The 27,812-nt window shown below is 43.8% G+C and overlaps 2 protein-coding genes and 1 long non-coding RNA gene across 5 annotated transcripts in view; 1 reads left to right on the forward strand and 2 right to left on the reverse strand.

Annotated features, from left to right (window-relative positions):
• Nucleotides 1-4,173: 4,173 nt before the first annotated feature.
• Nucleotides 4,174-12,051, reverse strand: Tstd3 (thiosulfate sulfurtransferase like domain containing 3). Its single transcript, XM_021664870.2, has 4 exons — nt 11,856-12,051; nt 6,732-6,905; nt 6,481-6,640; nt 4,174-5,148 (listed from the first exon to the last, which is right to left on the reverse strand). The coding sequence occupies exons 1-4, from the start codon at nt 11,923-11,925 to the stop codon at nt 5,076-5,078; spliced, it is 477 nt and encodes a 158-aa protein (XP_021520545.1). The 5' UTR covers nt 11,926-12,051; the 3' UTR covers nt 4,174-5,075.
• A 2,797-nt stretch (nt 12,052-14,848) lies between these two features.
• On the reverse strand, nt 14,849-16,073 carry LOC132654772 (uncharacterized). The gene is made up of 3 exons (XR_009592484.1): nt 15,908-16,073; nt 15,583-15,666; nt 14,849-14,973 (listed from the first exon to the last, which is right to left on the reverse strand). It is a non-coding gene; the product is annotated as an uncharacterized LOC132654772 (long non-coding RNA).
• Nucleotides 16,074-16,859: 786 nt separating this feature from the next.
• Nucleotides 16,860-27,812, forward strand: part of Usp45 (ubiquitin specific peptidase 45) — a 65,352-nt gene continuing 54,399 nt past the window's right edge. For 2 of the 3 annotated variants that reach the window (XM_060386054.1, XM_060386056.1), the window contains exons 1-5: nt 16,860-16,922; nt 20,763-20,872; nt 24,506-24,678; nt 25,968-26,071; nt 27,373-27,473. In XM_060386054.1, the coding sequence (XP_060242037.1) occupies nt 20,773-20,872; nt 24,506-24,678; nt 25,968-26,071; nt 27,373-27,473 (478 nt within the window). In that variant the 5' untranslated portion in view covers nt 16,860-16,922; nt 20,763-20,772. The remainder of the gene's footprint in view (nt 16,923-20,762; nt 20,873-24,505; nt 24,679-25,967; nt 26,072-27,372; nt 27,474-27,812) is intronic. The other variant, XM_060386055.1, reaches the window with a different exon arrangement.

Raw genomic sequence — 27,812 nt, forward strand, 5'->3', positions numbered from 1 at the left:
TTCTCCCTATGATTAAATGGAGTCTGAAAACAAAATGGTAGTACTTACAATTAGTTTCTTTTGCTTGTTCTAAAAAGTTTGTGGTTTGGTTGGTTGGTTGGTTTTGTCGTTTTGTTTGGGCCATCACCCAGGGAATATGGGAGCACTGCTTCTTAACCAAACAATACCAGGGTTTTTGCTTGTGTGTCTGAGGGTCTAATTCTACTTATTTGAGAAGGCAACCACGTGGAAACTTCAGAGAAATCTTGGCATCTGTTTGTCCCATCTGCAATGAGGGAAAGATAGAGAATGTCTGGGATTTTGTTTGACACTTCCCTACTCATGTCCCTAGGCATTGAGATGGGAGCCGCCTCCAACCTGCTATCAGGGCAGTGTGCTCTTGCCTGTCCCGGAGAGAGGCCAGAAAAAGTAGTGGGATTTCTGCAGCCACCCATAGCTGCTCAGTCCGCTGCCATCACTCAGCCATAGGGCTGTCTGCAGGGACTCAGGCCCACAGCCCCTAAAGCTCTGTTTGTATCTGAGACACTTTTGGTGCTACCATTTCTCAACACATTTGCAGTCTGATTTCTTGAAAGGGTTTAGAAAAGCATAGCAGTAACAGAGAGGGTGGAGCCTCAATAGAAGACAAAATGCCTGGTTGGGTAAGGGTTATCTAATGGGGAAGGAAAAAAAAAAAAAGAGTAACTATAGTCCCAATGCTCATCAGGATAGAGTGGGACATCTGCAAGAAAACTACCGGCCACTAGGATGACAGGCATCTTCTGACCTCTGGATATTCCTTAGCAGCAGCAATCAAGGCAAGGGCAGACTATGAAACATTAGCATTGGGAAGTGTTGATAAATAGTCCCACCACTCTCTACATGCATCTGAAAAATAATGGGTTAGGGACAGAACATTATGAACTTGTTACTGGTGGATTAAAATGATTGGTGTCTGTCCCTTTCTGCTCTCCCCCAAGCTTCGTGAGATGCCAGGCACAGGCTAACCAAGGGGGTATTGAGAAGGGCGTGCCTTAGGACCATGAGGATTTCACGGTTATCCTTTTTTTAAAAGCTACCTGAACTAGGGCGCTTCTCTGTTGCTGTGATAAACCACTGAACTAAAATGCGAGGGGGGGAAAGGGTCTGTTTGACTCTCACTTCCATGGCGCAGCATATCGTTGAGGGAAGTCAGGGCAGGAGCTCAAAGTTCTGTGATAACATCTGTGGTAGGGGTAGTGTGCTGTTTTTTTTGTTTGTTTGTTTGTTTGTTTTGTTTTCTTTGTTTTGCCAATTTGACAAAAGCCTAGACATATCTGGGAAGAGGCAATCTCAACCAAAGAACGCCCTCCATCAGACTGTCTGGAAATGTCTGTGGGGCATTTTCTTGATTGGTGTAGGAGGGTGCAGCTGACTGTGGGGAGAGCCACACCTGGGCAGGTGGTCCTAGGTAGTATAGGAAAGCAGGCTCAGCAAGCCAGTGGGGAGCAAGTTAGTAAGTGGTGTTCCTTCAGACTGCTCCAGTTCTTGGCTCCAGGTTTTGGGAGTTTACCAAATGAATTCTGGATTGGGTGTTTTATAGGCTCATTTGTCCTGTTTATATTCCCAACCCCATGCCTTCCTAGCCATCTCTCCTCACAGGGGTTTCTGGGAGCAAGAAGCCTTCTTAAGGACCTCATTCGCACTTTTCCTCTCTGTGTGTACTTCTAACTCTTCCCTTAATAATAATCACTATCCCCTACCCAGAAATTGTGGCAGTAATGAATAACCAACATTAAACAGACGGTTAACAATATTGTTTATACCTGTGTGTTTCTCTTCCCTCCATGAAAACCATTTTGAAATTGGCATTTGTTATTTCCATAGCTTTGTTGAAATGACTAATGATATTGTTTTAAAACTAGGCTACGGGCTGGAGAAATGGCTCAATGGTTAAGAGCACTGGCTGCTCTTCCAGAGGTCCTGAACTCAATTCCCAGCAACCACATGGTGGCTCACAACCATCTACACCCTCTACTGCCCTCTTAGAGCACTAAAATGCATAAAATAAATAAATAAATTAAATCTTTAAAAAAAAAAACTAGGCTACATAGTATGTTTCTATAATTTGCTCTTTTCCACATCATTACAATCTTAACACGTGAACCCTTAAATTTTTATTGGCATTATCTTATTATCTGTTTCTAACCTGTGGTTGAAAATGTTCTGTTTAACATCTGCTGTGTGTTTATTGTCTTTTTGTTGTTGTTATATTAGGTTATGAAGAATCAAACCAGGCCCTTGTGTGTCCTAGCTAAATGTGCTATCACTAAGCTACATCTCTAACCCCTTTTGATTCTTGGGACAGGTTCTCATTAACTTGCCTAGGTTGGATTTGAACTTAGCCCCTCTGCCCCAGCCTCCAGAGGGGCTGAGGTTTCAGGCATGCTCCAATGAGCCCAGCTTAGTGATTCTACTTCAAGTTCTAGACTCTCTAGCTGATAATGCTTTTGTTTTGATGCAGTTTCCCTTACTTTTGTCATCAAATTACTGAATGTATCTTACTTTACTTTCTTTTTTTAGTTACAGTTACTGTGGTGATTTGAATAGGAGTGATCCCACTATGGGATCATGTCTTTGAATGCCTCTCTGGTAGGGAGTGGCACTATTAGGAGGTGTGTTGAGGAAATGTGTCACCTTGGGGGTGGGCTGGGAGGTCTTAGAAGCTCATGCCAAGGCTCAGTGGCTCACAATCTTTTCCTGCTACCTGTGGATCAAGATGTAGAATTCTCAGCTCCTCCTTCAGTATTATGTCTGCCTGCATGCCACCATGCTTCCCACCATGAGGATAATGAACTAAACCTTTGAACTGTAAGGAAGCAGCAATCAAGCGTTTTCCTTTATAAGTGGTGTGGTGGTCCTGGCGTCTCTTCACAGCAACCCAACACCATCTAAGACAGTTACTTTAATCCTTTTCTCTGAAAGTTCAGTATGTAAATCCCCTATGGTTCTGTTTCTATTTTCTCCCCCCACCCTCTGAGGCAGAGCCTCATACAGCTCAAGCTGGCCTTGAACTCACTGTGTAGCCGAGGACCTTGAACTTCTAACCCTCTGCTCTCCAAGTGGAGGATTATAAGCGTGTGCCATCATCATACCCAGCTCTTTCTTGCTATTATTTCCAACCACAGGCTATTATTCACTGCTGGTGGCCCACGCCTTGAATTCCAGCACTTGGGAGGCAGAGGCAGGCAAGCTCCAGGAGTGTGAGGCCACCTTGACCTGCATATTGAGTTCCACGCTAGCCAGGAGCTACACAGTAAGAGCCTGTCTCAAAACGAAAACAAACCAAAAAAAGATCCTGCTTACTGTTGTGCCTAGCAAGTTTTGACAAAAGTCTGAACATTATATATAAAAACTCGAGATAGCGCATGGCTCCGATTTAGCAAACTGTGTCCTATAGGCAAAGTCTGGTGTGTCACGTGCTTTTTGGCTTGGTCTTGAGGTAAGAATGGTTGACACATCTTTAAATAGTTGAAAGAATACTTGGTGGCTGTGAGACATAAAGTTCAAACTTGGTGTCCATAAGAACATTCACTGTAATATAGTCACATTTACACCCTCATCTGTCGGATAGTTAGGAAGACACCGCACTGGAGCTTGCTTGACAGTTAGTTCCCAAGGCGACTAGTCGGTGTATGACTTATCTACCCTAGCTGTAACTAAAGCCTGGCACGATTATCCAGGCTCCTGTTGGTTGATGGGCTCAGTGCTACAATTTGGGCTCATTCTCTATAGCTTACTGTCTCCTTCAGATTAGCTTGCTGCTTCAAGGAAAGCCTTTAAATAGACTAACCTGTGCTCGTGTGTGTGTGTGTGTGTGTGTGTGTGTGTGTGTGTGTGTGTGTGTGTCGCAGCATTTCTAGTCCTGGTAGGAAGAACAATCAAGAAACCAGACTGCCATTGTGAAAATAGAAGTTCAAATGTTCATATTTCCAGATTTTCCAGAGGCTATCCATCTTATTTTAGACAAGCAAGTTCTTAGAGAGCTTTGCAAAGCAGGTTCTACGTGATCTAAATAACTACATGAGTGAGAGTAAAAAATAAATGGGTCAGAAGAAGCAGGTGGAAAATACATGTTTGCTTTGTTACTATTATGACAGCACACTAATAAGCATATAACAACATTCTAAGGAAATACATGCATGCTAGAAGGAGTCAAGCTTGGATAACACTTGTTTTTATTAGCTTTTACACTGAGGTATATTACTTGTAAAACACGTATCTTTATATTTGCTTTGATGGGTTTTGACACACACACACCCCTGACATTTCAGTCATGCCATAGAACATTTCCTGACCTACAAAATTTCCTGGCCACTTCTAGGTTAGTTTGCTTTCCAAAGTCATAACCCATATTTTAAAATTAGTTGCACTTTTACTATTCTGGTCGCACATTGACATGAGTCTTCAGAGGCTGTGAATGTGTTTTCCTGTTTAGAGTTGACTTTTCCAGATCCCGGATTCTTTTCTTTTTCTTTTTTTTTTTCTCTCTCTCTCTTTTTTATTTCTTTTCGTTTCTTCTCTTCGCTTCCCTTTTCTTTTGAAAGAGGGTCTGTGGAGTACAGGCTGGCCTCAAACACATAGCAATCTGCCTGCCTCAACCTCCTGAGTATTGGAACTACAAGCACAGGCCTAAAACCAAATGCTTTGTCATTGTTTGAGATTGAAATTGCTTGTTAATTCACTGTTTTTGCTCATGGCCATGATCACACACAATTTGGTGATACAGTCTACCTGATCTTTAGGAATACCAAAATGCTTAAAAATTAATTATAGAGGAAGGAGGAATTGTGGCCAGAAAGTAATGTATGAGAGAATAATAAATAAATAAATAAATAAATGTAGAGCCTGTATATTTTAATGGCAATTCATATGATCTCAGTCCTCAGTAGACTTTGAAAATGTTCAGGGAAGCAGGATCTTCATTTCACAGAGGAGGAAAACAGTTGCCAAGCAGTTATACAGAATCTGTTAGCCTTTGATGCCAAGATTGGATTTTCCTTTTCCTTAATTCACTATCCTTGGATATATGAACACAGAGTCTGTTATTCCAAATGCTAATTTTCTTGTTTCTTTTCTGAGATTTCATAGGTTACCCATTCCTTCCATCCTCCAGCATAGTGTTGAGCCCTAAAAACATAGATCAAACAGGGTTTTGTAACAGACTTAGAGGAATTTTGCAATAGCAACTCAACATCTAATCAAGATTCTATATCTCTTTTAAAAATTGTTGCTTTTGAATAGGTTGGAAAGACCCATGTCCTTGGTCTGTTGCAGGATATTGATCCTATTGGAAACTGTATTGAGACCATGAACTGTAAACACCTGTTTCCTGATTGGAGTGGCTCAGCCCTAGCACAAGCCTTTAATCTAAGAGCCTTCTGTACACAGGATCAAATAAAGTTAACCCTAGATCAAGAAACCAGCTGACAGGAGGGACATTGAGTTGAAGGACATTTAAGACAGTGCAGAGGAGAAGGGGCTTTGGCCTTTTGGAATGTGAACTGAGAAAGAATGGCTTTTTCCTTCTGGGATAAAATAGGACTGAGTAGAAAGGTCAGCTAGGTGATTTCTCTGTCTCTCTGAACTAGCTGGCTTTTACCCCAGCATCTGGCTCCTGAGTCTTCTTTGGTAAAAATCAAATGGTTAGGATTTTTGTTCTTTTGTAACAACATTGGTCTCTCTACCACCTGTATTTATTTATTTATTCATTTATTCATTTATTTATTTTGTTTTTTCAAAGCAGGGTTTCTCTCTATAGCCCTGGCTGTCCTGGAACTCACTTTGTAGACCATGCTAGTCTTGAAGTCACAGAAATCCACCTGCCTCTGCCTCCAGAGTGCTGGGATTAAAGGCATGGGCCACTACTTCCTGGCTATACTGCCTAATAACAGTAATTTTTCTTGCTTTTGGCCCTTGTGGTAGTAAGGCTTAGATCCAGGCAGGGACTTGGGCACAAGAAAAACATGGTTTACCACTGAAATCTATCACCAGCCTCAAAAAAACCCTTTTTTACCCCCCAAGATAAATTCTCAATGTAGTACAAATTGGCCTTGAATTTCTGAATTTTTGTTACATGTGTTTATAGATGCTTTTGTCTGCATACAGACACACATGCAGACCAAAGCATCTATAAACACATGCTCATGACACCCAAGGAGGCCAGAAGAAGGCATCAGGTCTTCTGGAGCTGGAGTTAGAGTCAGCCATGAGCCGCCAGGTGGGACCTGGAATTAGAGACAATGCTCTTAACCACTGAGCAGTCTCTCCAGCCCTGCCCACTCCTCAAGACCTTCTCGAGTAAAGTAAGAGAGGTTTTTATTTTTGCTATGCTGGGGATCGAATCCAGGGCTTTTCACATATTAAGCAGTTACACCACCAAGGCGTAGCCGCAGCCTCCCAAATGTCTATACAACATCCACATACACAGTGTCCAGTCTAGTTTCCCCTTCCTTCACACACCTGCTAAAGCCCAGCGATATTGCTGTGTCCATGGCCTTCTTACTCCTCACTCCAGCCAAACAAGAGAACACCAGACTGTCAGATTTGGATGGCTTCACCTCATGGTACCTCTCTCTGAAGTCCCTTGGACTCATCTGTAGAGCTTCACCTACCTCATCCACTGGAAGAAAATGTTAAGGCAGTCAGTTAAGCTTTGGATATAATCAGTTATTAAGCATGCAAATGAGTCTGTATAAACACAGATTACCTACATGGTATGTTGATTGATCCAGGTATTTTTCCATGCTCAAGAATTTCCCATGTATCCCTAACATCAATTAATATAATGTCTTTGGAGTTCAGTAGGGTTTTTAGTTCCCTATAAGTCACATCCTTAGAAAGAGTAGAACAAAAATGCCGGCTGCTTCCCCATATTGCCTTCAAACCTGAAGAAAATAAAAGTTGAGACAACTTTGGAGTGACACTGTATTAACAGCTATCAGTAGGTTGTAGTTAAATGGCATAACTGAGTTTACCTCTTTACTTTAATAAACTCTGGATGCATACTCTGCTCCTGATTTGTAAGTACACAGAACTTCTGACATGATCGATGACTCCTTTGTTTTAATGAGATTGACTCTAGACAACTTCAGGGTGGCACTGATTGCCAGAACGACCAAGCCATGAATAGAACTTGGAACTTTCAGACCTGGTCTTTCGTGCAGTGGAACGAGGCTAGAAGATTGAATTAGCAATCAACAGTGCTTACATGATGGCACATTCACTAAAATCTTTCATCTGTGGAGTCTGGAGGTCTGCTGGGTTAACACATTCGTGAGCTGGGAACGTGGCACACCCTAACTTCGGGAAGATGGAAACACCCGTGCTTAAGTTTCCTCCAGAACGCATACCATGACTTCAGCAGGCTATTAATCTGTGTTCTTTAATAAATAATTTAAAATAAACTGATAAAACTGCCTACCTTCATTCTGTTAGCGAATGACTGAACCTGAGGAAGGAGTCATGAACATCTTTGATCTATAATCAATTGGTCAAAAATAAGAGAAGCCTGGACTTGGGTTTGGTGTCTAAAGTGGGGACCGTTTTTGTTGGAAAGCCCTTATGGTGTTTTCAGTAACTGACTCCGGGTACTTTGTTCAGAATTAAAATTTAAGAGTCAAATAATTCGAGAATTAGCTTGGTGTGGGAAAACCCTACATTTGGTGTCAGAAGCTGTTTGCATGGGGAGGTAGCTCAGTAGGGAAGTGCTTGCCTATAATATGTAAGGCCCTGCCTCAGCTCTCTCCTACCTAAAAAGCTGTGAGCAGAGCCTGGAAAAATGTTTTCCAGTCTGCACACATTCTGACTGAACAACAGGATGCAGCCCCCCATCTCTCTCCGAACGCTTGACGGCTGGCCTTCTGCCAGCTCCCTATTCCCCCAACACCCGTTAGTTAGCAAGAGCTTGAGCTTGGAGACAACGGAGTTACATACATAACTTGTTAATCGTACTCTAACTCAAATGACAGTATGAAGAAAAATTTAACTTCACTTCCCTTTGCAAATAAGGACAGAAACCTATATCTCTGGGGAAAAAAGGATTTGTTTCATTTTATAGCACCCAAGTGGACTCTCGAGGCAGGACCTGCTGCAGAGAGCACGGACAATTGTTGCATATTGGCTAGTTTTCCATGGCTTGCTCAACCTGCCGCCTTATTCACCCCAGGATCACCTGCCCAGAGGAGGCACACCTACAGTGGGCGGGCCCCTCCCTCTCTTTAATGGAGACGCTGCCCCAACGGTGTGTTCACTGGCCATTCTCACGAGTTGCACTGAGAAGAGCACACAAGTTCCTTGGTATCCATGCCAAATGGTGCAACTGGACGCTAGTCCAAAGGAAGCCTGCTGACAGCGGTATCTCAAATTAGTGGGCAGAGATCGTCAATACAATTATGGGTCGACTAATTAGAAGGCATTCGTACACTTAAACAAATTCTAAACGTAAAGCCAATGTCTTAAAGATTCTAAGATGATGTGTAGATGATGTCAATTTTGAGACAAAAATCATAAAATCTTTGTCCTTAAACAAATGTCAAATTTATATGAGAAATGTACAATGGACAATTTGGTTACAAGTGGCAAGCAAGAAGGCACTTGCAGCTGAAAATGAGAGGTTGCGTTACTACAACAGAGCCCATAGGAATACCAGCATAGAACATGAGAGGTAGTGTTACTAAAATAGAGCCCATAGGAATACCAGATAAAAATGAGAGGTCGTGTTACTAAAATAGAGTCCATAGGGATACCAGATAGAAAATGAGAGGTCGTGTTACTAAAATAGAGCCCATAGGAATACCAGCATAGAAAAGGGGTGAAAGTATATGAACAGAAAATGGATAGAAAAAATAAAAATGGCAAATAAAATTAAAGAAGTGGCCTAATCTCATTACAATTAAAGAGGTAGAAGCCTTAGCTGGGCAGTGGTGGCACATGACTTTAATCCCAGTACTAGGGAGGCAGAGGCAGTTGGATCTCTGAGTTCAAGGCCTACCTGACCTACAGAGTGAGTGACAGGACAGCCAGGGCTACAGAAAAACCCTGTCTCAAAAAACCCAAAAACCAAAACCAAAATACAACAAGAAATATAAGAGTTAAAACTGGCCAGGCTTGGTGGCACACGCCTATAATCCCAGCACTCAGGGAGGCAAAGACAGGTGAATCTCTGTGAGTTCAAGGCCAGCTTGGTCTGCAAAGCAAGTCGAGGACAGCCAAGGCTACACAGAGAAACCCTGTCTCAGAAAAACCCTTGTGTCGGGCCTGTAAAGCTTAAACTTACTGGTAACGACAAATGTCGGTGAAGGTGTGGGGAAGTGGACTCTCTCACACACTGTCATTAAGAACTCCTAGAGGGGCTGGAGAGATGGCCCAGTGGTTAGGAGCCTTACTTCCCTTCCAGAGGACCTGGGTTTGTTTCCAGGATTTGATGGTAGCTCACAACAATCTATATCTTCAATTTGGGAGATCCAAGACCGTCTTTTGTCCTTTTCAGGCACCAGGCATGTAGGAGAGACACACATGTGTACAAAATACCTATACACATAAATGGTAAGTTAAATATAATTGTTAGTTGTTTGTTCTCTCTGTCTCTCTCTCTCGACAAGGTCATTCAACATAGCCCTGGCTGTTCTGGAATTCACTGGGTAGGTCAGGCTGGCCTCAAACTCACAGAGATCTGCCTCCCAAGTGCTGGGATTAAAGTTTTAACTGGAGCTTTTGGAGAGAATTAGTAGTAACGTTTTGATCATGTGCGTTCTTCCTGCCTGATGGCTTCACTGTTAGAAATCTGTCCTACGGGAGAATGTGCGGGGCGAGAGGACGCTCTGCAGAGCCAGCTCTCCCCTCCCTCCTCTCCATGGATTTCAGGGATCCAACTTAGCTGTCAGGCTTGGATGGCAAGCATGTTACCCTCTAAGCCATCTTGTCAGCCCCATGATGACATTTTTTAAAAAGGTATTTCTTTAACTTTTAAGGTTTTCTTCTTGTGTATGTGTCTAATGTGTGTGCAGAGGCCACATGTATGTATTTGCTGGAGCTCCAGTGAGAAGCGGCTGTGAGCTTCCTGACACTGGTGATGGGAGCTGAGCCCAGGTCCTCCGGAAGAACAGCAGGTGCTCTTAACCACTGAGCCCTATCTCCAGTCCAAGGTTTATCTTTCCATGCATTTGTGTGTACATATGTGGAGGTCTCAACTGGTGCCGTTGCATCCACCGGAGCTGGAATTACCTGAGGTTGGGAGCTGCTGCATGCTGGGAACTAAACCCAGGATTTCTGCAGCAGCAGTATGAGCTCCTAACCACTGAGCAGCTCTCCAGCCCTCAGGATTAATTACTTCAAAATTTGGAATCAGCGTACTCAAATTGGAGACAGCAGGCTGAATTCACACTTTCAATGTGGCATCGTAAGAAACTGGGAAACTATGTAATTTCATAAATTATGTTAAGCTTGATTCTAGCACTATTTACCAACACTGAAAATGTACCCACAACGAGCAACTCTTTTGTTTGTTTGCTTCCCCCAAAGTTTTTCTGTGTAGCCTTGGCTGTCCTGGACTGGCTTTGTAGACGAGGCTGGCCTTGAACTCACAGAGTTTGTATCTGCCTCTCCCTCCCAGGGTGCTGGGATTACAAGCATGCACCACTGAGCCCGGCCACAAGCAACTCTTGAAGCTGGATCAAAGATAATTTATTTTCTCTGTCATCAAACTGACTTCTAACTTTCTATAATTCAGCTAAACGCACCTGTGAGGTAGTATGTAAAGCAGATGGGTTCTCCTGCCTTTCCATTCAGTGGTCAAAGTCTGAAGCAAGCATGTATTTCCTTTAGTCTCACCTTCCCCAGGTCTCTCAATGGCACGAGTCTAAACTGCACACTACTTCTTTGCATCATCAAGCTGCAGCTTGTTTCTGTATGCCGTAGCCTGCTCGTAGATTGACCATTGGGCTAGTGTTTAAAGAAACACTAATCAGTTCTTACACTGAAGGAAACAATGGGCTAAGTTTTGGAGAATATATATATATATATATATATATATATCTGTAATTGTTCTCAAGGCTTGAGCCAAAAATAAACTATTTCTGAAAATTGCTTTTGTCGGGTATTATGTTATAGAGAAAACCAAAGAATGCATGCCTTTAAGTTTAAATAAAATTAATGTCTATACAGTAAAATCAGTAATAGTTTGCACAGAGAAGCCCATCTTGGGTGACAAAAGGTGTCCAGAAAGGAGCAAGGGAGGCTAGTGTGCTGGGTGCCTGCAGCCACTTCTTTGGAAGAAAATAGAAGGGAAAGAAGAAACAGAATTGATAAATAAATGAATGAGTGAGTGAGTGAATGAATGAATGAATGAATAGAGGGGTGGAGTTGGTGTACTGAAGCCTGGATTGAGCTTTAGACCCAGGCAGGTCAATAGCTCACTCTTCTGCTTTTTGCTTCCGAATTTGCAAAATCAATCCGGGGGGGGTACTTCCCGAGTTCTGATTCGGACCGGTGGGCTGTAGGGTGTGTCTGCTTCATGGAGCCATGAGCTCTGTCCCTGGTGGGCGCCAATGGCACGTCGGGAAGAAGGCTCCATGCTGTGCGGGTGACCTTCATCACTCGAGCCGCACAGCCCGGCCCCGTTATAAACGACCTCGGCGCCCTGTCTGCGCTGTCGCTGCGTTCACCGGCGATTCCCCAGGCCGCGACGGCCTGGGGCCCGGGGGATGAGGAGGAGCAAGCGCGCAGTGGGCACTTTACCCCCGTGCCCTCGTGGCAGGCTTCCCTCCCTTAGGTCTGAGGAGCGCGCAGTCAAGGCCACCCTCCCGGCAGCGCGGCTTCCCCTTCCCGGGATGGCTCACCGCCCAGCGCAGGCTCCAGCGGGCCCAGGGCCGCCCTGCGCGCCGTCCCGAGCACCAGCCCCGCCGGCATCTCCGCGGCCCGACCCCGGGACGACCACTTCCTCCTCCTCCGCGCCCTCCCGGCCTCTCGCCCCCGCGCGGCTCAGGCTCTCGAGCGCCCCGCAGCCGGCTCCGGCAGAACCCGTCACTGCGGGGCAGTAAACACTCCACCTTGTCTGACCTGGCTTCTGGCAGGGTCAACTTCCCGTGGCTCCCTCAACAAATGACCACACAGCTACCGGATTAATGCAGTTATCACACTTAACTAAAATCAGTGTGTCCGAAAAGATGTGTGATTTTTTGAACACTCTCTGGGAAGATCTTATTTTATTTCATTTTTACTTGCCTGTCGTCTCTGCTCGTGCAGCCTCAGTCCTTGGCTCTCTCTTGGTCTTCATCTGACTTCAAAGCCAGCGTCTTCGCCTCTTTAAATCTCTTTGGCCCACCCTGGGATCTGCTGTAAGTCCTTTCACCCGCCTCCCCCTCTTCCTCCTCTGAGGACCTTTACATTCAGACCGCTGAAATAATCCACATATTCTATATGTGATAATATCTTCAAAGCCCCTTTCGCCAGGCGGTTGTTTGGTAAGAATGGCCCCCACAGGCTCGTATAATTTGAGAATTTAGGGAGTAGAATCAGGAGGGTGCGGCTTAGTTGGAGTAGGTGTGGCCTTGCTGGGAAAAATGTGTAAGTCAGACCCACCCTCCACCCCCAACCTCTCTCCCTCTCCTGCCTCCAGATCTGAGGTCTGTGTGCGGCCGTGCTTCCTGTCACAAGACGACTCAATCTCTGAAACCGTGAGTCAGCCTCAATTAAGTGTTTTCCTTCATAACCGTTGTCGTGGTCGGGCTGGAGAGATGGCTCAGCAGTTAAGAGCATTGGCTGCTCTTCCAGAGGACCCTGGTTCAATTCCCAGCACCCACACGGCAGCTCACAACTGTCTGGTCTGTAACTCAAATTCCGGCGGGTCCGACTCCCTCACACATATACGTATGCCAAAGTGTACATAAAAATAAATCTAAAAGAAGAGCTGTCATGGCCATGGTGTGTCTTCCCAGCGGTAGAACACTAAGACGCCGGGTAAGGTAGCACATTACCGGTTTCAAGGATTAGAACCAGGGTGTATTTGGAGTCGGTGCACGGGATCTCATCCCTCCCATAAGCCTTCTCATTGCCTTAACTTTCTCCTCAGTTCAGTTCCCCAAACATGATAAAAGCTGCTTTGCACCGAAATTTATTCAGTTAAGAAGTAACATGCTAAGTCAAACTGATATTAAAATGTATGTCCAAGGAAAAATTCCATCAAATATACACTTGGAAGCCAGCCCGTTTTAATAATTCGGTATTTTTTATTGTATGTTAGGTGTGTGGGTAGTGTGTTGTTTGTGTGTTGTAAGTACTTGTTAGCGGGGTACATATGTGTCTGTGGAGGACGAGGCTGATCCTGGGTGTCTTTCCTCGATCATGCCACCTTCATGTTTTGAGGCAAGGTCTCTCACTGAACCTGAAGATGGCAAATCAGTAGAGAGATGGCTCCGTGGCTGAGAGCACTCCCTGCTCCCACAGAGCACCGGGGTCCAGTCTCCAACATTTATGTGGTGGTTCACAGCGGTCTGTAGGGTCAGTTCCAGGAGATCCAGTGCCTCTTCTGATCCCTGAGGGTGCCAAGCAAGCACGCGATGCACAGGCACACGTGAAAACAAACTACTCATATAAACAAATAAACACGAAATCATTTAAAAGCCAAGATGACCGTGTCAGCTAGGCTGGCTGGCCACCAAGCCTCAGGGATCAGTCCGGCCTCTCACCCAGTTCCTCCTCAACACTGGAGTTTCAGGCATGTCCTGCTTCCTGGATGGTTCCGGAATTCTGAACTCAAGTGCTTATGCTCATGCACCAAGCACTTCACCAACGGAGCCATCTCCCTAGATCCAATAATTCAATAATTAATAAGCCACCTCAGATTTCTATGCCAACGGCATTATCTGCTACTAGGTTTTCCCTAATCATTTAGAGTTTAATTTTTAAAATTTTGTTGTGTTTTGTGTGTATGTGGCGTGTGATGAGGGGAGCACATACGTGCCACAACATGAGCATTGGAGGTCAAAGACAAGTCTGCAGAGTCAGTTTTCCCCTTAGACTTTTTCTGTAGGTTCTGGAGATTAAATCAGGTTGTCATGCTTAGTGGCAGGTACCCTTCGTTACCTGCTAGGCCGTCTGCAAGCCCTCTGTAATAATAATAATAATAATAATAATAATAATAATAATTAATACGTTAATACATAATGTGTGTGAGATTCCCCGAAAGAGAGAAAGTGTGTGGCAGATAGCTTTCACTGTCAACTGAATGCAACCTACAGTCATCTTGGGAAAGCCTCAGGGTCGACTTGTTAACTTTGGGTTGGTCAGTAGGTATGTCTTGGGGGGATTACCTTAATCGAGTTAATTGATGTTGGAAGACCAGACCGCTGTGAGTGGCACCAGTCCCTAGGTAGGCGGCTGAACTGTTTTGAAGAAGTGGGTGGGAGGAGGAGGGAGAAGAGCTAGGGTTCAGTTCCTAGCACCTATGTTGGTACTCAGTGCTGTTTTCTGACTTTGCAGCATACACATACCCAGTTGGCACAATCTCACACACACACATGAAAATAAAGAATACACTTATTTTACGTGGAGCTGAGTGTCCTATTGGCATGTACACCTGCATGCCAGAAGAGGGTGCCAGATCCCAGTAGAGACGGCTGTGAGCCACCGGGAGGTTCCTGGGAACCGGACTCAGGACCTCTGGGAGAGCAGACAGTGCTCTTACCTGCTGAGCCAGGTGAGAGCAGGATTCCACTCCTCAAAAGTGGTGAAATCAAGCTGTGCTCAAGCAAGCGGGCATCTACATGCTCACTTCTCTCTGCTCGTGACTGTGTGTCAGACAGGAGTTGAGGATTGCAACGAAACCGCCAGTTCCAACAAGGCAGACGATGTGCCCAGAAAAGTAAATGCACACAGGAAGTGAACGTGGTTTTTATTCAGATTCAGGTGGTGACTGTGTCTTTGTTGATTGGGGTCATGTCTCCCAGTGTGGCTAACCTGAAAAGAATTGTGAACAGGAAATGCAGGAGAATGGAGTCAAATTCCTGGAATACAGAAGTGGACCTTTGTGTGAACAAAGATTTCACCAGTGGTGGTGCTGATTAACATTTAAACAAAGTCTTTTGAGGGAGGAGGGTAAAGCGATTTTAATTCCTTGTCCTAAACACAAGGTTTATAGTATTTGATACAAAAGACTCATATCTGATATTTCTTACAGTATGATATTTCTAGCTGCTTGAGTTCCTGCTGCCTTGACTGCCCAACACAGTGGACTTCTTCTCTCCTGAGTTGCTCGTTGTTGGCTTTTTTGTTTTTATCACGGTAACAGAAATGAAATGAGAACATGCAATATTTGTCTTTTTGTCTGATACTTAACATGACCTCTAGTTCCATCCACTTTTCTACAAATAGCCATGCTAGCTCTGAAAGAGAAGTGCAGGCCCTAGAGATTCTGGTCAGACTAAGGATATATCTGTTAGATACCAAGGTAGCCACAGGACTTCGTCAATTCTAAGAGATATTTAAATATTGAGCGACTAATTGCAGAATTCTTAAATTTCTTTTTGTTAAGAAGAAAGTCTAAAGTCCAGCAATGATGGCACGCACCTTTAATCCCAACTTCGGGTAGATCTGTGTGAGTTCAAGGCCATCCTGGTCTACAGAGTTAGTTCTAGGACAGCCAATGCTACACTAAAAACAAACAAACAAACAAACAAACAAACAAATCAGCCTTTTTTCCTCTAACCGTAAATTGAATCTTAGAATATACTTCAAAAAATACCTATTCCTGTTGCAATTTAGGATGCAAATATTTTAGATTTTCTGTTTTGCATATCTTTTTCATATTCTATTTTAAATTCAATATTAACATTATACTTTACATTTACGCAGACAATTTTGACATTGAAATTACAACACAAACTGCTCTTACCGATGCAACATTTTCTTTTCTCCCTGGGGGGAAAAATGATCCCCTAAAAGACAATTATCTATTCGCACCCCTAGCATCTCGATCAGTGTATTTGTATCTTCTGTATTTGTCCAATGCACGGTTCCTATAAACATTGTAAGGATGCAGCCAGTCCTGTGGAGACCTGATAAGCTAGGGTCAGATGGAAGGGGAAGAGGACCTCCCCTATCAGTGGACTGGGAGAGGGGTATGGGAGAAGAAGAGGGAGGAGGGATGGGATTGAGAGGGGACGAGGGAGGGGCTACAGATGGGATGCAAAGTGAATAAACTGTAATTAATAATAAATTAATTAATTTAAAAAAACAATGTAAACGAATAGCTTGCTTCTTTGCCAAGTTTCCCCATGGAAATTAATTCGATTTTTAAGGTTAAAAAAAAAAGTCATTAACTTGTAACCCAGCGCTCTATCCGCTAGGTCACAACTTGTGCTTTGTGATAGGTTGAGACTTCTAGGGTCCATCAACCAGTGCTTGCAACAAAATACTTTCAAACCAACTGTTTTCACTCAAAAGCAAGGTGTACATCGCTGTAACAGATGATCAGACTCTGAAGAATGACGGGTGAGATGCACCGGTTAATTCAGAAGTGAGAACCACACGAAAAAAAACCCGAAAAACCCTAAAATCATACAGAGTGAAAGTCAGATGTAATTTCAGAGTTCGGAGAAGGGTGATGGGGTCCGTCCCAAAAGGCGCCCAGCATGTGGGACCTGGACCGGAAGGACCAAAGCCGCTCACCAAAGCCTGAATCCAGGCCCTGCGGGCGCAGGGGGCCCTTCCGTGTTACACCCCTCCCGCTGGTTCCGATCCCCTGGGCGCAGGAAGAACCCGGAGCCCCGCCCAGACCAGAAGCCCCGCCCCCGGCTCCACCCAGAGCATCAGGCCCCGCTCAGCACGCCAGGCCCCGCCTTCTCGGGGCTGCCCGCTGCGCAGGCGCAGAAGCTCCTGCGTGTGGAAGCCGCGGCCCGGCGGGCGGGGTGAGTTGGGGCCCAGCGTTTGGGGTCACTGGCAGCCCCGTGTCTTCGTTGTGTCGCCGCTCGGGCCGCGAGGCCTCCTCCTAGGCGAACCAGCCTAGAAGGAAGTTTCCCGCGTCCCTCAGGTCCCTTCGCAGGGCGCCGGGCGGCCTCCGGGGCCGAGCCCTGGCGGCAGCGGGAAGAGCCGGGGTCTGGGAGGGAGCCGGGCCGAGCCCGCACTTCTCGGGGACCCGGGCGTGCAGCCGCCGCCGGGCCCCGCGCCCCTCCTCGCGGCACACCCCGCCCTGCCGACTTGGGGTGCATCAGTGGCCCCAGGAGGAGGGCCTAGCCACGGCTTTCTGGCAACAGTGAATGTTAGGTCAGGGGTCGACCCTACTAATTCCCCCTCTCGCCCCCTGACTTGTGCAAGTCACTTTACCCCTGCCCAGTTCCAAGTGTAAAATGAGGATGGTGATAGTGACGCATCTCGAAGTGCCTGTGAGAAGGTTCTTAGAATGGAGTGTTTTCAGCACCAGGTGTCCAGAAGGAAGCCGTTTGCATTTCCTTTCCTGGAGAATTGCAGCCCAAAACTTCAAACAAAACACTTTTGGACATGGGGTGCTTGTAGCCAGTTGAAAAGCATAATATTAAATGAGTTAGCTGCACATCCTGTACATTAGAGACAATGCAGGAGTTAGATAATGTTTAAATTAAACACTGAAGTTGATGTCTTAGCAGTTGGCCAAGCCTGATTTCAGTCTCCTCGACCCACTCGGGGGAAGGGAGAAGCTGCTTTGACCTCGTGAATGCAAAGCGAAACACTTAAACACGTGCACAGCCATATACAGCAAATACATAATTAAGTAGAATTTAAAAAAAAAGCTGTATCGTTTGATGTTTGAAAGACCTCACGAAAAAAAAGGAACGTATTTGTGGTGAAGAGTTAACAAATCAGGCCCGAGACTTCTGTCCTTTGATGGCTCTGCCTGCGACCGCGGCCCTTGTTTGGCATCTGGAAACTTAGAGTTTGGGAGTGTCCTGATGTAGCCGTAATTGTTCTATACCCAACATTATATTTTTATGCCAAAATTACCAGTTACATAAAATCGCCGGACTCCAAGTGTCTCACGAGTTCCCCCGAGCTCAGATTGATGTTGCCGCTGGTTCCTCTTGAGGAGAGTGTGTGCCCACCCACAGGAAGAGAGCTTGTGAAAATCATGGAAAAGTGCCCCTTTCCATTCTAACCAGGTTGTGTGTTCATACAAATGCTCTGTGAAGTGTGCACCCATGTGTGCGGTCCTGTTCGCTGCTCAGGGCCAGCAGAGCCTTGGAGATTTTCAGGCACGATTTTGACATGAAAAGTATCTGAGCGTCTAATACTTGGATGTTAATGTCGTTTGTTTGTTTGTTTGTTTGTTGTGCCTTAAGTGGAAGTTAGAAAAGGAAGTGACATGGAGTTAAGGTATTACGGGTTGGTGTAACATTACATCTGTTAAAAAGATGATTATAAGTTCCCCCTCTATTACCAAGATAAGTTTGAGACAATGGTTTTGAAAAAGGAACAGGTTATTTACAAAAGCCTGTCAAACACCTGGCTGTGAGTTTTCTTCCGGTTGTCATTATCTGTACATAAATCTTCATCTTTATCAAGGGTTTATCTGTTATAGGGTGAGATATGCCCGTTTCTCATGAGCTATCTTTCTTAGGTTCTGTTAATGCTTCTCTCTAGCCAGAACTCAAAGTTAATGGATGCAGGTTTGTACGTTTAGAGGCCACCTCATGGTAGGAAGGAAGGAGAGGTGGAGGTTAAGGTTAAAAGGGGTTGAGATGGCTTAGTAAAGTGCCCAGAAGTTGGCCAGAGAGAAGTGGGGTGGATAAGGGTAGTCCCGGTGTGCTTTCTTACAAGACTTCTGAATACCTGAGAAAATGACAACTGGGGTTCATCCAGAATTGGCTTCTGCTGTATGGATGATGTAGTATTTACTTATCTAAAGTTAAATGTGACCCCGTGAATTTCTTTAGCCGGCCAATATGAGCTTCCAAGTAAAGCTTTAAGAACCAGCTCTGTATTGGCTCTTTTCCCGTTTCCCCATTCTTCTGTAGGAATCGAAGCGTTTGCTGTGTTAGCAAGAACATCTGCATACCCCCTCCCCGTACACATAGTTTTAAAAAAAGATCATAGGGGAAACCAGTATTAAGAAAGAGTGAAGAGCTGTGACAGATAAAGTCCAAATAATGACTGACTCTCCATCCAAAAAAAACCCAAACCCTATAGAATACAGTTGAATCAGATAAGGAAATCAGAGTATGTTAGGATAAAAGAGATCAGGGAATACCTTTCTTAGTGATGTTATATAGGACAATTGTTCATTGTGTTTTCCTATACATTGGGCTGAAGGGATGCTACAGTAACTGAGAGCACACACTGTTCTCGAGGAAGGCCAGAGCTTGGCCCCCGACAGCCACCGTGGGCAGCACACAAGTGCGGGTAACTCCATCCGCAGGGGAGCTGACGTCCTCCCTGAGCACAAGCATTAACATGCACATACCCGTAGACATACATAGGCATTAACATTGTTAAGATACTGTGTTCCGACCAGGGCATGGTGGTGCATGCTTTTAATCTCAGCACTCTGCAGGCAGGCAAGGGCCAGCCTGGTCTACATGGTAAGTTCTAGAACAGTCAGGACTACAACAGAGAAACCTTGCTTGACTCTACCCACCAAAATGTGCTCCCCAAAATGCATGTTTCCATAGTGATATTTAGATTAAAGGTCAAGCAGAGTGCATGTACACATGTATTTTGTATAGTAGATGTATACCACTGTACATGTATGCGTCTATGCGTGTGTAATCTAGATAGTGTATGAGCATTCAGTGTGTGGTTCTTTTAACCGTTGTAGATTTGTGTTTTGTTTTGTTTTTCAAGACAGGGTTTCTCTGTTGCCTTGGCTGTTTTGGACTCACTTTGTAGACCAGGCTGACTACAAACTCCCAGAGATCTGCCTGCCTCTGCCTTCCCAAGTACTGGGATCACAGGTGTGTGGCACTACACCTGGCTAATCTTTGAAGACTTAAAAAAATGTTTCATAACAAAAATTTAGGAGAAATTATGGTAGCTTAAAAGTAGGAAATAAATTCTCTGTCTGTATTCCATTTGGTAGTAAAGCCGTTAAACCTGACTACTAGGTTTACCCTTTGCCTGGTCCAGTGTGCATCTCCCAGCTGCCGCTCTCTGCACAAATGACAGGTGAGGAAAGGGCCCATTCTAACAAATGGTGCTTATTTCCTTAATGAAAACTTTACTTCTGAGATGTCATGCATGCAGAGAGCATGCAAGGTAATAACAATAATAATAATAAAAATCACTGTACACAGGGCGGCTGGAGGGCAAACGTTAGGCACTGAAGGCTGGCAAAGAGTGCTGGCAAACCTGGTCTAGCCTTTCTACAGGCAAAGGGAGAGTAGACCCCAACTCAAAAGACTATTTGTCCTGGCCCTCTGCTTGTTACCTCCATATATGCAAGGTTCACTCTCTCACCTACTCTTAGCAGCTCATGTCCACACGCCATCCCTTTGTAGGTGATTTCAGCATAGGGATTTTGAGACCATAGGGGGATAAAAACAGTCTGTAACAGAGGAGCCGAACGGTGCCATTTGAGGATTGACTTTGTTTTTGTGATAGTCCTGCGGTAGTACCAGGCTCTCCTGCATGCTCTACCACTGAGCTCTACTCTCAGTGTTGTGTATTGATTTTTATGGTTTATTTTAGCTGATTCATTCAACCAGTCTAGTTTGCAAATGCATTAAATATAGCTTAACTTTGAAGATTAAAGTATTGTTATTTTTCTTGAAACTTTTCAGTAAATAACAGATGCGGGTAAAAGATCCATCAAAAGATTTCCCTGAGAAAGGCAAACGAAATAAGAGACCATTACTACCTCATGATGAAGATTCTTCAGACGACATTGCTGGTAAATTGTGATATCTGCCATCTCAAAGAATAGTGGGTGAAGGAAGTGACAGCAGATGCTTTTCAGTCAATAAATTCAGTACTTTATTTCTACCATTTTCTGGATAAGTCTGAGAACTAGCTTGTGTAGTTCCCTGCTAAAACCATTGTTGGTGTTCTTATTGGGATATTGTTTAAGTTCTAGGTATATTAAAGTTGTCATATTGTTCTTTCTCTTTTCTCACGGCTCATTAAAATTAAGTCTCTAAGGCACCAGAGAGGGACAGATGGTGAACCCTTTGGTTTGCTAACTGTAGGACTTGCTTGGACTCCCTTCCCCTCTCCCCACTTTCTTCTTCCCCCTTCTTCTTTTCCTTCTTTCATTTCTGTATTGATGGGGTAGAAATAGCCCTACAGTCCTAGTTCCCCAGGGCTTTGCATGTGTTAACTGAGTGCTCTGCCACTGAGCCACAGGCCCAGCCCACAGAACATGCTCTGTCTCTGTCTCTCTTTCTGAGTCAGTCTCAATATGTAGCCTTTGCTGGCCTAGAACTCAGTGTGTAGACCAGGCTGGCCTTGATTTCAGGAGCTCTACCTGCCTCTGCCTCCTGGGTACTGGGTTTAAAGGTGTACATCACTGCAGCTAGTAAGCTGTGTGTCTTGAAAAATGAACGTGGAATCCTTGTTTTCTGTTCTTGTCATTTGGAGGAGAGAAGGGACGTACTGGCTCTGTATCAGCAATTGCAAATTCATGTGGAGTTTTATTAGTATTTAAAATATAACACACTAGGCTGAGTATAGTAGTACATGCCCTTAATCCCAACACTCAGGAGGCAAACACAGGCACATCTCTGAGTTTGAGGCCAGCCAGAGTTATATTACTGGCTTTTAATTACCTAATAGAAACCGTGGACTGTAACAGTTTTGTATTCAGGAATATCCATATAACCTTATCATATGAAATTCACATAATTATATAATTTACAGAAAACCTGAAGGAAATTTACTTAGTAACATAAAGTATATGTTATCTCCAGTCCATACACCCATTTTAAAGGTTGTCAGTGATTTTGGTTTCAGAAGTCTGAGTGGTGGCATCGAAATGTTCACATTGCCCTTCATAACTCATCCCAAGGTCATGGAGAAGATATATAGCAGAGAATGATGCTTCACTTTAGAATTTTTAGTTATGAAATCCGTACAGAGTAATGCCATTTTGTAATCTGTTGCTCTGGACGGGCTGGTCACTCATCAGCTTTCCCTGACTGTCCCTTTCCTTAATGTCACTGCTCTTGCTATTCAAATTTACATCAGAATTACTCTTTTGCTTTTTTTTTTTTTTTTTTTTTTTGTTTTTGTTTTTGAGCCACGGTCTCTCCCTGGCAAACTCCCTGTGTAGGTGAGGATAAGTGGAACTTCTGATTCGCATGCTTCCACTTCCTGAGTGCTTGGAGTATAGGCTTGTGCCACTGTACCTGGTTATGGGTCCTGAGGATTAAACCCAGGACCCTGTGCATGCTTGGCATGCGTTCACAATTCTGAGAATTCTGGGCTGTAGCCCTGGGCTCTCAGAATTAGTCCTTTCAAGTCTGTTTTTGTGGTTTGCTCTAGTGTAAAACTGAGAATTTTAATGCCTTACATATTTCATTGTAAATACCTAGTGAGGAATGATATTTGTGTCTGAAATAGTCAGTGCGTAGCCAGCTGTCTTACTAACTCCTTTAGTCAATTAGTAGATGGTTGTGGGTTTGTAGTTGTAGTTTTGATATGGATATCTGATAGAGAGAAATTAAAGTGTCCATGTTTTTGGAAATAATGGATTAACTGAGCCCTTAGGAGAAGAATATAATTATTTGAAGACTTTGTATATGTGCTTAGTTTTAGTCATTTTTCGCCACATACGATGGAAATTGTTAAAAAAGATATTTAGGGACCAGGCAAAAAATTTATCATGTGAGAATATTCATTAAGAATTCTGAAGCTGGCTGCTGTGGCACATTCCTGTAATCCCAGTACTCAGGGAGGCAGAGGCAGAGGCAGGTAGATCTCTGTGAGTTCAAGGCTAGCCTAGTCTACAAAGTGAGTGCAGGACAGCCAAGGCTACACAGAGAAACCTTGTCTCGAGAAACCAACCAACCAACCAACCAACCAACCAACCAACAAAAAAGAATTCTGAAAGTTCCAGTTCCTGTAAATTAAGCCACCATTTATTTTTCTTTATCCTAACTGATGAAAATAGCTAGATAGCAAAACTAGTGTATATAAAAGATTTTATGCATCTTTTTATTTTACTTACTTATTGGTACTAGCAAATGAGCCCAAGGGCCTGGTTTACGCTATGCACTAACTCCCTCTGAGCTACACTCGTAGTCTAAATATGTGTTTTCCTGGTATCTCTTGCAGTACTGGGAGTATATGTATTTGTCTGTGTCAATGAATGTCATGTGTGTATGGATGCCTGTGGAGACCAGAAGGAACCATTGGATCTCTTAGAACTGGATGTTGTGAGCTTCCTGGTGTGGGTGCTGGGAACCAAACTTAGTCCTCTGAAAGAGCAGGAACTGTTTAATAAAAAAAAAAAAAAAAAGACATTCAAAGTGCAGGATACGTTATAGCTGTTCAGAAAAGAGTAATCTTTTTTGTTTGTTTTCCAGACAGTCTCACTGTGTATCTTTGGCTATCCTGGAACTCGCAGTGTAGAGCAGACTGGCTTGGAATTCACTGAGATCCTCCTGCCTCTGCCTCCTGAGTGCTGGGATTAAAGGAGTGCACCACTAACCCTGGCTGAGTAAATATTATTCTTAAATCTATTTCTTATTTTGAACTAATTTTAGATAACATAGAGGTCTCATATGTCCTTTCCTGATGTTAACATCCTGCATTGCTATCACACATTATCAAAACTGATAGAACCAACCTTAGCTTATTTAGATGTCACCAGAATCACATGCACTTGTATGTGTTGGTGTGTGTGTTTGCGCTTGCAATTTTATTATGCTTGTAGTTTTGTATACTTCAGCGAGCCATGCCTGTGACCATCTTTTATGTTGCTTAGGTGTATCTATACCTCTGTCCTCAGCCATAGCTCCTTGCAGCCACTAATCTCTTCTGTGACTATTTCAAGAATGTTATGTGTGTTCATTTGTGTAACTGTGTGTCCTTATGAGTGTCTTTGTTCTGACTCTGTGCTGTTTAGTTGTTCTCATTATAATGATACATGCTTTTCCTTACTGTCCTGGTTTGCGTTCTCTGCTGTGATAAACACTACAATCAAAATCACCGTGCGAGGGCGTATTTCAGCTTTTGGTTCAGTTTGTCATGAAGAAAATCAGGGCTAGACAGAGAGGCAGGCCACGGGGGAGCACCGCGTTTACTGGCCTGCACCTACGACTTGCTCTCCTACTCAACCCCGGGCCACCTGCCCAGAGATGGCCCTGCCCCTGTGGGCGGTGCCCTCTTCTGTCAGTCAGTAGCCAAGAAAAATGCCTACACAGTTGCCTACAGTCCATTCTGATGGAGGCAGTTTCACCATTGAGGTTCTGTCTTGCCAGATGGCTCCAGCTTGGGCCAAATTGATGAACAACCAGCACACTTGGTAACAGTAGTGCTTTCACTCTGCAAGGCAAATCTTTTCATGTTGCCCCGTCTTATTCAGTAGGGTTAACGTGCCCACACATCAGCTATGCTGTCAGCGTGAATCATGTGAAGAAGGCAGTGGCTGAGACTCTGTGGTCTGTTTGTTCTGAGTGTTTGAAAGAGAGAAGATTCTGTGATGGACAGCCAGTACTTCCTTCCGATGTTTGGTTGTGCCTCAAGTGTGGCTTTCAGGTAAGAAAGGGGTTATTTCTATGTATGTCTTCTATTATCCTTTAAATGCCTACTATGCATTGGACTACTGGTGGGAGAGGTAGATTCATTTCACATTTCCATCACCATTCCAAGGTAGACTTTGGAATGTTTAGGATTGGATAACTATATACTATGTTAAGAAAGTAACCATCTGTGGCTCATAAGTGCTTTGAAAATAACCTAACGCACTTGGTCTCTTATCTGGATCTGATTTTGCCTTTTTTTTTTTTTAATTTAGGAAATGGATATAACCTTTTAGATAATTTTTTAACCACCTTCCCCCCCGCTTTTATTTTATTTTGTGTATGTGCTTGCTACAACACATTTGTGAATATCAGGACAACAGGACAGCTTCCTGGAGTTGGTTCTCTGTTTACTCCAATGTATGTTTCAGGGATCAAACTCAAGTTGTCAGATTGACAGCAGGCACCTTTATTCATTGAGCCATCTCACCAACCCTAATACAGGAATTTTCTGAAATGAAAAGTTGTGACACACATCCCTATACTTGGGAGGCAGAGGCAGGCGGATCTCTGAGTTCCAGGCCAATGTGGTCTGCAGAGAGAGTTAAAGGGGAGCCAGGACTACATGGAGAAACCCTGTCTCAAAAAACCAAAAATGAATAAGTAAATAAATAAATAAAATAATTAAGATACAGAAATCGAGGTACTTCAGAGCTAGTAGTTAATTTAAGAGCTTTATTTAAATAAAGCTTTTATTTAAAACTTTATTTTGTTTTGTGTTTTTGTTTTTGTTTCACTGTGTCCTCTCCAGCTTTATAGACTGGAGATGTTTCAGGCATTATGTTGCAGTAATTTCCAAAGTCATAAGGAAGAAAAAGTATATGTCTTTCTTTTATTGTTTGTGACACTTTCTGAGACTCTCCCTCCCATGTAACTAGTGAGGGAAATGACCGCGCTGGCCCTGTTTCTATTCTCAGTGAGGCTGGGGTGCAGGACTGGGAAATACATGTTTGGGAGGGCACCACTGGCCTGGGAGGGTGCTCAGTGTCCTGTAGTATATAATATACAGGACAGTGAAGGCATTCATTCCTAAATGGCAGGCTAATCAGTCACCAGTGGTCATTGCAGGTAAACACGATAAACAGTACTTTATCTACAAATCATTGAATTCGGTAAAAATCGGTATTCCTCTTTGAAGCTGTTCCCTCTTGCTTGAAGTCAAAACTGTGCTTAAGAATAATTTAAGATTTGGTCAATTTGAAAGAAATGTGGGAATCATATGAATAGCATTCTGTTTATCTTCAGGGATGCGGTAAAAACTCAGAAAGCCAGCATTCACTGAGACACTTCAGGAGCTCTGGGGCTGAGTCCCATTGTGTTGTCATTAGCCTGAGTACGTGGGTCATATGGTAAGTTCACTTTGTTAGTACTTTATCTACCAAAAAACTCGGAGCATTACCAAGTAAAAGAAAGGTGTGATATCATTGTATGCTTTTTCTCATATACAATCTGTGGGATAACTTAAAATTTTTTTATTCATGAACATAAAGCTTAAAAAAAATCCTACTTATCAGTAATATTTTCTTTGTACCATTAAGAAAAAAGTTCTGTGTAGTTAAATTTTTTTGTAATGAACTAATGCAGAATCCCAGTGTTCTAAGAGGAGGATGGTACTTTAAGGAGTCAGGTGGTTCAGGGATTCTGTAACCCACACAGTGAAGTTTTCTAAATACTGTTGGAGCCACATATGGTGTTGTACACCCATAATCACAGCACTGCGGAAAAACAGGCAAGTCATTGTGAGTTCCAGGCCAGCCTTGCATATATAGCTAACCCTGTCTCAGAAAGACCAAAATCTGGGGCTAAATGGTTCAGAAGGTTAAGAGTGTCTGCTACCATGGCTGGAGAGATGGTTCAGCAGTTAGGAGCACTGGCTGTTCTTCCAGAGGACCTAGGTTCAGTTCCCAGTACCCACAATAGTCTGTAACTCCACTCCCAGGGGATCTGATCCCCTCTTCTGGCATCTGTGGTTACTCCATGCACATAGTGCACAGGCATATATTCAGACAAGTACTTAAAAAATAGCCGTGAAAATCGCCAGAAAAAATAATAAGGCTTAAGCAGAAGCAGGCATGATGATGCACACCTTTGACCCCAGCATGTGGGAGGCAGACAACAGGTGGATCTCTCTGAGCTGCAGGCCAGGCTAGTCTACGTTGCAAGTGCCAGGACAGCTAGTGCTGTAGAGACCCTGCCCTGGTTTTGTTGTTGCTCTTGTTTTATCTTGTTTTTCAGACGGGGTCTATCTACATAGCCCTGGCAGTTCTGGAACTCAACCAGAGGCTCTTGAACTCACACAGATCTGCCTGCCTTTGCCTTCTGCATACTGGATACTGCTAAAAAAACAAAACAACACAACAACTACCACACAACGTGTACCACATGGGTTAGGTACACGTTTAAGTCGGGCCATGTCGTCCCTCTGCCTGACATCTTGTGACATTCTATTACACTTACGACCAGCTGCAGAATTGCATCCGTGAGGGTCTGTATGACCTGGCCCTTGCTTCTTTGTCCAGACTTAGGGAACACCTTCCCCTTTGCGCTCCTGATTCCTATGCAATGTAAAGACAGAAGTTGTTAAGTGCATGCCTTATGTGTGATCACTGAAGGGGCTTTCATAACATCTGCTTTTATTCCTATTTTTCAGGTGTTATGAATGTAATGAACAATTGTCAACGCATTGTAACAAGAAGGTTTTGGCTCAGATAGTTGACTCTCTCCAAAAACATGTTCTTAAAACACAAACAGGTAACTTAAGCAGTTTGATAAAGCATTTTGGATTAAAATAAGATGTTTCACACTTTGCATAAGGAGTTCATAAAGAATATCTACCTTGAATAAATTATAAAAAATAAATTTAAATTAAAAAAATAATATCTACCTCTGATCCCAGGACTCAGGAGGCAGAGGCCATGACCTGTGTGCATTTGAGGCCAGCCCTGTGTACATGAGGTGTTTCAGGCCGTCCAGGACTACATTTGGAGAGCCTTCCTCAAAAACAAAACAAGTCACATCTTTGATTTCACTGTGACTTTTCTCAGTCATTTGAGTAAAAAACGCCATGTCATATATTCCTAGCCAGCCTCC

The sequence above is a fragment of the Meriones unguiculatus genome, chromosome 6, assembly GCF_030254825.1.
Source record: "Meriones unguiculatus strain TT.TT164.6M chromosome 6, Bangor_MerUng_6.1, whole genome shotgun sequence".
In the NCBI taxonomy this organism is placed as follows: Eukaryota; Metazoa; Chordata; class Mammalia; order Rodentia; family Muridae; genus Meriones; species Meriones unguiculatus.